The 10,179-nt window shown below is 34.5% G+C and overlaps 1 protein-coding gene across 3 annotated transcripts; it reads right to left on the bottom strand.

Moving 5' to 3' along the window:
• Positions 1 to 454: 454 nt before the first annotated feature.
• LOC109791662 (GTP-binding protein Era-like protein) lies at positions 455 to 5,089 on the bottom strand. 3 transcript variants are annotated; one of them, XR_014434006.1, is made up of 10 exons: positions 4,672 to 5,089; positions 4,414 to 4,559; positions 3,528 to 3,668; positions 3,339 to 3,452; positions 3,106 to 3,231; positions 1,904 to 2,002; positions 1,665 to 1,766; positions 1,212 to 1,292; positions 909 to 1,049; positions 455 to 531 (listed from the first exon to the last, which is right to left on the bottom strand). XR_014434006.1 is itself a non-coding variant. In XM_029269940.2 (9 exons), the coding sequence occupies exons 1-9, from the start codon at positions 5,048 to 5,050 to the stop codon at positions 963 to 965; spliced, it is 1,275 nt and encodes a 424-aa protein (XP_029125773.1). In that variant the 5' UTR covers positions 5,051 to 5,089; the 3' UTR covers positions 486 to 962. The 3 variants fall into 3 exon arrangements, 1 of the variants encoding a protein (XP_029125773.1); XR_014434005.1 differs by having other exon boundaries at positions 486 to 820; XM_029269940.2 differs by having other exon boundaries at positions 486 to 1,049.
• Between the last annotated feature and the right edge of the window lie 5,090 nt (positions 5,090 to 10,179).

Below are 10,179 nucleotides of genomic sequence, written 5' to 3'. Positions count from 1 at the left end.
CACGCTTCAAGAGGTTTTCCTTAAAATCCCTTCTTTTATTGCTTTCTGATTGTCGCATATTTAATTTTGTCATCATGTAGATATTTAATTTATAATCGTTTATAATAAATAGGGGTAATTTAGTAATTTTGCACTGTTATTTATGAAATAATCCGTCATAGGGAACCCGAAAGGGGCGTTGTGGGGTGCTAACACCTTCCCCGCACGTAACCGACTCCCTTACCCGACTCTGGTTGTAATGACCAAGGTTGATTTATGAAATCAATTGCCTTATCCCTTTTTCCAATGTTTTGAGTAAAACATTGGTGGCGACTCCAAGAACCCTACCTTTTGCGAAAACCACTAATCTATGGAGGGTCCCGCTTGAGATTAACATGGATTGGTGAATCATTTAATAAAATTGTTAGCTCGACAAGGTCTCAGTTTAAGAATAAGTCGTTCTAGCAATCCATCATTTTCCAAACATTAAAAAGAGTCCGACCATCGTCGCGATTGCCAAGGTCCGTTTCGGCGGGTGGCGACACCTGTCAACTATCATACAATTTCAATTGAGTAACGCAGTTTACATACACTGTTTATACATGAACTAGAGTTCCTATTCTCAAAATAAATAGACGAACCCTAACAACTGCTTTTCCTTAACAGAATAAGTAGCATTACTGCTTACTCTCATTCCTACAATTCAACCTAAAACAAAATTAATGTAAATGTAATAGGGAAAAGGGAAGAATAGCTAATGTCAAAATTGCTTCCAAATCTTAAATTTTCCACTCAACATATTTTTAATTCACATTTACCAAATAGGGATCATTTGACATGCCTACAAGGAACAGAAGATGGTTAGTGTCAGCCAAAATCATATACAGATTATGTTTTGTTGGCAACCGTGGCAAGGGATCTTAACTTACATATTATGTTAGATGTCTGCTGAATGTTTTTTTTTTTTTTTTGGCATCTTCACGTTATATAACACGTATCTGACCCCCATAACCATAGTGCTTAAGAAGCCCTTCATCTTGTCGCCAATTTTCTTTAACCTTCACTTCAATCTGTTCATAATTCAGACACCAAGATAGAGTAAATGTTAAGGTCTAGAAGTAAAATATATGCCACATTACCACTTGAAGCTTAAGATTAAACAGCAAAATATGCATGTCCAGATTCAAAATGAGTAGCACAGGTACAGAATAAAAAACTATGTTAATCGGCACCTCAAGATAAACTTTCTTCTGTAGAAAATCTTCAACGTCAAGGCGGGAAGCCATTGCAAGCAGTTTCAAAGCCTTTCCTTCCTGAAGTTGTTGAGCACAACATATATGTGGTTACTGTTCAGTCTTTAATATGCACCAGATACATGTTCATTTGAAAGGGGGCAGGGCATCTTTTAGCAGTACTTTGATTTTTTTAACCAAATAAAGACAGTTTCTATGATTAAAGATGAACAAAATATCAGGAAATTGAGATCACTTTTGGTTGCAAGGCTGGGTCAACATCAAGACAGATATAATTTTTTTTCCAATAATGTTATGAAATTCAATGTTAAAGAGAGTAACTAAAGCCAAAAAAGCAGTAATAACATTGGCAGTATTGCTGTGACTCTGACTGTACAGATAAATTCCAGAATTTCACAAATGATCCACTGAATTCTGGTACAAGTGACTTACTCTTCCAATAAGGATAATCTTCTGTGAGTTTTTCTCAACCAAAATCTCTACTTGTATGTAATCTTTTGCATTAGGCCGAGCTTTATAGTTTACAACATTTACCTGAAAGTATTGGACGTAAGAAAAAAATTGCAAATATTTTGACAAAAAGAAATTAGTTATTCCTTCAATTTGGGAGGGGAAGGTGGCTATATCAGAAAAGAAAAAAAAGAAAAAAAAAGAGAGAACTTGATGGTTACCTGACACGCATATGGAATTTCATTTCGATACTGCATAAAAATCTTTTCTCTAACAATTTCAGCTACAAAGAATCTTTCTGGATGCTCACTGACTATATCCTGCAAATTCAGGAACAACATTAAGGTGACATAGCACATGAAAGAAACAAGTACGCAGAAGAAATGACAAGGGGGTATATTCAGGTTCTTATTGTACCCAAAGTTGCTAATAGGATAGCAGAGGGGATCTGCACTACACTATACCAATGCGTGGTGAAATCTATATACAGAGCAATAGGCAATAGCACACTGTTTGCAGTAATGGAACAATTTCAATGGAGTGGTGTCTGCCCAATTGGCGATTTAGTGATGGTGCATTATTAGCACATGTGGATGGTATAGCTGAGGAGCATGTCATTATTGATACATATCATTTGAAATGCTTTCTTTTTCAAGTTCTTACAGCACAGGGACCATTATGGTTACACTGCAGGTGTAACTAGCTACACAGTGGTTGCCAGCAAGCACTACAAGCATTCTCCATACCATTACCATTACTATGTCACTCACTACCAGTCTAGAATTGCATGCCACTCTGCCTATAGGTGGTCTGGCATAATGACAAGAAAATTACAATGAGATTGCTGGATTGAAGGTCACAAAAAATATGAATCAGGATGAATATGCTAAGGTGCAACATAATATTATGGCTTCTCAAGAAGTAGGATATATATACAAATTTGATTAGCCAGGCTAGATGACACTTAATCTTTTTTATATCACATCTTTATACAGAAAGCAAGCTAACATTAATATGATTCACGGCTAAACATTGTGCCATCACAGGATCAACGTAGCTGACCCCACATAGTGGGAAAAGGCTTGGTTGCATGTTTGTTTGACTGTCATTATAGAAGAAGAAAAATTAATAGGTACTGTTATAAATCAAGTATGCGTGTGTATTGTGACTGAACATTTATATACATAGCCTGGTTCACTTCAATGACCTTAAACATAACCCCAAGGTAGCTAGCCGGTTTTTACTTCAGTTTAAAGGAAAACTCATTGATCAAATGCATTTACTCTTTTCATAGTCGGGCATAGAATAGCAGAAGAAAATGTTCTTTTATGGTCTAATCGGCACCTGTTTTTATCTCTGAAATGAATCAGTGACAAAGCAAAAAACTTGAATGAGGGAAACAAAATCATGACTTTTGACATGCCTTTGGATAGTAAGCTGGTCCATTGGGAAGCTTTGACAGTATCCAGTCCTTTACATCTTCAACACCCTGACCATATTTGGCACTAACTGGTATAACCTCATCAACATCAGTAAATTTCTCATACCACTGCAATGAATTTGAAATAATTGAGACATAAAACACAAAAAATACATGGCAAAACCAGTGAATTAACTTATACATGCTAACATAAATACTAATTACTTTGTTCCAACCTCAAGTTTCTTTGCAAGTTCACCAGGTTTAACAAGGTCCTTCTTGTTTAGAATCAGTAATGTGGGGGGTTTATCTTTGAGATCTGCTATGCCTTCTTCCAACACTTCATCAATCTAGAGATAGAAACCAATTTGAAAAAACAGGGAATAAAAAAAGCCTAAAACATTTTTGTAAAGGTAGATCCATACTTTTTCAGGAGCTTTACGTGCATCGACAAGAACCAATACACAGTCAGCATTAACTGCAGCACTGCGGACGTTTTTCATCATCATTGAGTCTAGCATGTGCATTTCCTTCTGCAGAACACCAGGCGTGTCATAAAGTATCATCTGCAAGAGATTCCAAGGTCAGAAAATGGAAAAATATAAATTCTGTGGTACATCCATTAAGTTTGCAAATTTAGTATTAATGTTACTCATGTAAAATAGCTAAAACTCTTGCCTTGTGCGGTTTTTGTTCATGAATATGATACATGCAATATGTCAAAATTGACGAACAAGAACTTCTGAATTTGTATTAAAGAGAACCATTTATCAATTGAATTACCCCACCTCATCTAACAACATATATTTTCAAGTGAAAAACCAGTATGAAAGATCATTCATCTCTAAAAAAGAATTAAGAACTTAAGAAGAGCATGTCACCATCTTATGTTAGTTAATTCAAAGCTAGGATGATAAATAGCCAAGAACTTATTCAAAGCGATAGCTTGTCCATCACAAAAGCCACTCAAAGCTGTTTCAACCCAATAGCCTGTTTGAATGCACGTTACAATCTACAGGTTCACATTCCAATACTCAATTCATTGAGAAGCAACAAATTGTAGCTTTCAAATGAAGGTGGGTTTGGTAATTGGGACCTCTCAAACAGAAAAACAAAATGCTAAAAATAAACTTTAGAACCAAAAATCAATTTTCGAACGTCAGACGAAACATGCTAACATATACTTAAATCCAACATGAATCCAAACAAACATTTAATTAATAAGCATAACAAATCATAAGAATCAAACATGACACGTGGCACAAGCCGATAAAACCAAACAGAAGAGCTAGGTTCCACCAAGATGAAAACCTGATAATCAGAGCGAGAACAAATACACAGAATCCGATGCCTCGTTGTTTGAGGTTTATCTGTAACAATTGACAACTTCTGGCCAAGCATTTGGTTCGCTAACGTACTCTTCCCAACATTCGGCTTCCCAAGTAACGCAACATAACCTGAGTTTCAACAAAAGCAAAAGCAGCAACTAACTCTAACCTCTCCAATTTAGAAACAAAAAAGCAAAAAAAAAAAAAAAAAAAAAAAAAGGAAACAAACCCTAAGACGAACCGCTTTTGTGGTCGGGAGCGGAATCAAGGTCGAGCTCCTCGGCCTCGTATTCGTCGAGCAAGGGAATGTTCCTGTCGGGCTTGTCGCTGAGGGACAAGAACGAGGAGTCGTCGTCATCATCGTCCAAATACAAATCTTCTTCTTCTCCTTCTTCCAATTCTAACTCTAACTCTAACTCTTGTTCGCTGACCCACAACTGGTCCTGGTTGTTGGGGGATGGTTCAAAACGACGGTGTTTGGTGTGGCAAGAAAAGTGTGAGAGGGAATGGGTGGGGTTTCGGTGGAAGGTGGTGAAGGTGGGAAGAAAGAGAGAGTGGTGAAGTCGAAAGAGGAATTGCTGAGTGGGAAGAGTTGCAGTTGAAGAAGCAAGCTTCTCCATTGCCAATGCCTCTGCTCCGCTGCACTACCTTTTATCCATGTTATAGGATAAATAAATTTTTATTATTAATCAAATCTCTGCCACGACGTCGTTTTTCTCCATGACTATTTTGTTTTCAAATGTGATGGCACGATGAATCGACGTCTCACGTGTCATATTTTCATTTTTCTTTTAATCCATTGTTTAATTTTTTTTTATATCAAAATATCACACTTTCAAATATATAGCGTTATTTTTATTATTTATGCTGAAAATTTGGTCACCGATTAATTGACTTCTCACCTAGATTTTTTAATTTTTTTTATACATTAAAAATTTAGTTGATCCATAATCAATTTCTCAATTACATTTTTTTATATAATTTTATTTTCAAGATATTATTATTTTATAATATATATTTCTCTATTTAATTTATTAGTCTAAACTATTAGTTAATATGCAACTAAGTAAATTCATAATTTTTATTTTATCTTTAAATTTTTATAAGAGATTATAAATAATTTAAAGATATATAAATTTATTATGTAATAAAAATTAAAATAAAGAGAACACATACATCATCGAAAATAATTTAAAAGATCAATTATACTAGAAAAATAAAAAATAAAATAATTAATTTTCATACGTGCTTGAAAATCAAATTCATAATATATACAGCACGTATGTCAAAATAAGAAAAAAACATAAATTAACTTTATATATACTTTGAAATTAAATTTATAGACAATAATTAATGGTTCATGTGTCCATCAATACCACATCTTGGAGAAAGTTTGTTTCTTATTGGATTTCGACATATTTGTAGTTATTTTTAGGGTTTAATTTAATAGTCAAAGTTACAATTTTCATCATTTGCAATGACATCATTTGATTTCATCGATGTATGAAAGCTTGTAACATTATCAACCATGGGTGTTTTAGAGCCTCCATTGACATTTTCATGAATTGATGCAAATGAAGGATACTTTTGCTTTGAATGTAAGCATACACAAATTCTGGTGTTTGAATGTCAACCTCAATTAAATTGTTCATGAAGTCATATCCAACACCACTTGTTAAGTATGGAGTGTTCATAAATTGTTCATGTGATGGGATGAATTCAAAGGTTTGGGGATAATGTTCAACATTTTCCTCCTATATGTTGTTTTCAATAATAGGATTTTGTGGAGGTGGTGTATGACATTGCCTTGAACATTGTCCTATTGATATTTGTGTACTTCTAGCAAATGTGACACCTATGTTGTGAAGCGTTCTACACATAAGAAAATTTTAAAATTTGCATGATACTATTTCAAATATTTCATGGGTATGTTGTAGAGGTCCCTAAATAGTTTGACTAATTATCACTTTTTTTGTCGTTCCTTCCAAATGGCTACCCATTACACATGTTCTGGAGGTGGTGTATGACATTGCCTTGAACATTGTCCTATTGATATTTGTGTACTTCTAGCAAATGTGTCACCTATGTTGTGAAGCGTTCTACACATAAGAAAATTTTAAAATTTGCATGATACTATTTCAAATATTTCATGGGTATGTTGTAGAGGTCCCTAAATAGTTTGACTAATTATCACTTTTTTTGTCGTTCCTTCCAAATGGCTATTTTCCAAATGGCTACCCATTACACATGTTCTGGAGGTGGTGTATGACATTGCCTTGAACATTGTCCTATTGATATTTGTATACTTCTAGCAAATGTGTCACCTATGTTGTGAAGCGTTCTACACATAGGAAAATTCTAAAATTTGCATGATACTATTTCAAATATTTCATGGGTATGTTGTAGAGGTCCCTAAATAGTTTGACTAATTATCACTTTTTTTGTCGTTCCTTCCAAATGGCTACCCATTACACATGTTCTGGAGGTGGTGTATGACATTGCCTTGAACATTGTCCTATTGATATTTGTGTACTTCTAGCAAATGTGTCACCTATGTTGTGAAGCGTTCTACACATAGGAAATTTTTAAAATTTGCATGATACTATTTCAAATATTTCATGGGTATGTTGTAGAGGTCCCTAAATAGTTTGACTAATTATCACTTTTTTTGTCGTTCCTTCCAAATGGCTACCCATTACACATGTTCTGGAGGTGGTGTATGACATTGCCTTGAACATTGTCCTATTGATATTTGTGTACTTCTAGCAAATGTGTCACCTATGTTGTGAAGCGTTCTACACATAAGAAAATTTTAAAATTTGCATGATACTATTTCAAATATTTCATGGGTATGTTGTAGAGGTCCCTAAATAGTTTGACTAATTATCACTTTTTTTGTCATTCCTTCCAAATGGCTACCCATTACACATGTTCTGGAGGTGGTGTATGACATTGCCTTGAACATTGTCCTATTGATATTTGTGTACTTCTAGCAAATGTGTCACCTATGTTGTGAAGCGTTCTACACATAAGAAAATTTTAAAATTTGCATGATACTATTTCAAATATTTCATGGGTATGTTGTAGAGGTCCCTAAATAGTTTGACTAATTATCACTTTTTTTGTCGTTCCTTCCAAATGGCTATTTTCCAAATGGCTACCCATTACACATGTTCTGGAGGTGGTGTATGATATTGCCTTGAACATTGTCCTATTGATATTTGTATACTTCTAGCAAATGTGTCACCTATGTTGTGAAGCGTTCTACACATAGGAAAATTCTAAAATTTGCATGATACTATTTCAAAAATTTCATGGGTATGTTGTAGAGGTCCCTAAATAGTTTGACTAATTATCACTTTTTTTGTCGTTCCTTCCAAATGGCTACCCATTACACATGTTCTGGAGGTGGTGTATGACATTGCCTTGAACATTGTCCTATTGATATTTGTGTACTTCTAGCAAATGTGTCACCTATGTTGTGAAGCGTTCTACACATAGGAAATTTTTAAAATTTGCATGATACTATTTCAAATATTTCATGGGTATGTTGTAGAGGTCCCTAAATAGTTTGACTAATTATCACTTTTTTTGTCGTTCCTTCCAAATGGCTACCCATTACACATGTTCTGGAGGTGGTGTATGACATTGCCTTGAACATTGTCCTGTTGATATTTGTGTACTTCTAGCAAATGTGTCACCTATGTTGTGAAACGTTCTACACATAAGAAAATTTTAAAATTTGCATGATACTATTTCAAATATTTCATGGGTATGTTGTAGAGGTCCCTAAATAGTTTGACTAATTATCACTTTTTTTGTCGTTCCTTCCAAATGGCTGTTTTCCAAATGGCTACTCATTACACATGTTCTGGAGGTGGTGTATGACATTGCCTTGAACATTGTCCTATTGATATTTGTATACTTCTAGCAAATGTGTCACCTATGTTGTGAAGCGTTCTACACATAGGAAAATTCTAAAATTTGCATGATACTATTTCAAATATTTCATGGGTATGTTGTAGAGGTCCCTAAATAGTTTGACTAATTATCACTTTTTTTGTCGTTCCTTCCAAATGGCTACCCATTACACATGTTCTGGAGGTGGTGTATGACATTGCCTTGAACATTGTCCTATTGATATTTGTGTACTTCTAGCAAATGTGTCACCTATGTTGTGAAGCGTTCTACACATAGGAAATTTTTAAAATTTGCATGATACTATTTCAAATATTTCATGGGTATGTTGTAGAGGTCCCTAAATAGTTTGACTAATTATCACTTTTTTTGTCGTTCCTTCCAAATGGCTACCCATTACACATGTTCTGGAGGTGGTGTATGACATTGCCTTGAACATTGTCCTATTGATATTTGTGTACTTCTAGCAAATGTGTCACCTATGTTGTGAAGCGTTCTACACATAAGAAAATTTTAAAATTTGCATGATACTATTTCAAATATTTCATGGGTATGTTGTAGAGGTCCCTAAATAGTTTGACTAATTATCACTTTTTTTGTCATTCCTTCCAAATGGCTACCCATTACACATGTTCTGGAGGTGGTGTATGACATTGCCTTGAACATTGTCCTATTGATATTTGTGTACTTCTAGCAAATGTGTCACCTATGTTGTGAAGCGTTCTACACATAGGAAATTTTTAAAATTTGCATGATACTATTTCAAATATTTCATGGGTATGTTGTAGAGGTCCCTAAATAGTTTGACTAATTATCACTTTTTTTGTCGTTCCTTCCAAATGGCTACCCATTACACATGTTCTGGAGGTGGTGTATGACATTGCCTTGAACATTGTCCTATTGATATTTGTGTACTTCTAGCAAATGTGTCACCTATGTTGTGAAGCGTTCTACACATAAGAAAATTTTAAAATTTGCATGATACTATTTCAAATATTTCATGGGTATGTTGTAGAGGTCCCTAAATAGTTTGACTAATTATCACTTTTTTTGTCATTCCTTCCAAATGGCTACCCATTACACATGTTCTGGAGGTGGTGTATGACATTGCCTTGAACATTGTCCTATTGATATTTGTGTACTTCTAGCAAATGTGTCACCTATGTTGTGAAGCGTTCTACACATAAGAAAATTTTAAAATTTGCATGATACTATTTCAAATATTTCATGGGTATGTTGTAGAGGTCCCTAAATAGTTTGACTAATTATCACTTTTTTTGTCGTTCCTTCCAAATGGCTATTTTCCAAATGGCTACTCATTACACATGTTCTGGAGGTGGTGTATGACCTTGCCTTGAACATTGTCCTATTGATATTTGTATACTTCTAGCAAATGTGTCACCTATGTTGTGAAGCGTTCTACACATAGGAAAATTCTAAAATTTGCATGATACTATTTCAAATATTTCATGGGTATGTTGTAGAGGTCCCTAAATAGTTTGACTAATTATCACTTTTTTTGTCGTTCCTTCCAAATGGCTACCCATTACACATGTTCTGGAGGTGGTGTATGACATTGCCTTGAACATTGTCCTATTGATATTTGTGTACTTCTAGCAAATGTGTCACCTATGTTGTGAAGCGTTCTACACATAGGAAATTTTTAAAATTTGCATGATACTATTTCAAATATTTCATGGGTATGTTGTAGAGGTCCCTAAATAGTTTGACTAATTATCACTTTTTTTGTCGTTCCTTCCAAATGGCTACCCATTACACATGTTCTGGAGGTGGTGTATGACATTGCCTTGAACATTGTCCTATTGATATT

The sequence above is a fragment of the Cajanus cajan genome, chromosome 5 (assembly GCF_000230855.2).
Source record: "Cajanus cajan strain Asha chromosome 5, NIPB_CcT2T_4, whole genome shotgun sequence".
NCBI lineage: Eukaryota > Viridiplantae > Streptophyta > Magnoliopsida > Fabales > Fabaceae > Cajanus > Cajanus cajan.
This window is presented reverse-complemented; position numbering and strand designations above follow the sequence as displayed.

Coding starts and splice junctions, on each gene's coding strand:
- LOC109791662 (XM_029269940.2), bottom strand. CDS start 5,050: ATGGAGAAGCTTGCTTCTTCAACTGCAACTCTTCCCACTCAGCAATTC. Junction 4,560..4,671: donor CGCTCCCGACCACAAAAGCG/GTTCGTCTTAGG, acceptor GTTGAAACTCAG/GTTATGTTGCGTTACTTGGG. Junction 3,232..3,338: donor AACTTGCAAAGAAACTTGAG/GTTGGAACAAAG, acceptor AATTCATTGCAG/TGGTATGAGAAATTTACTGA.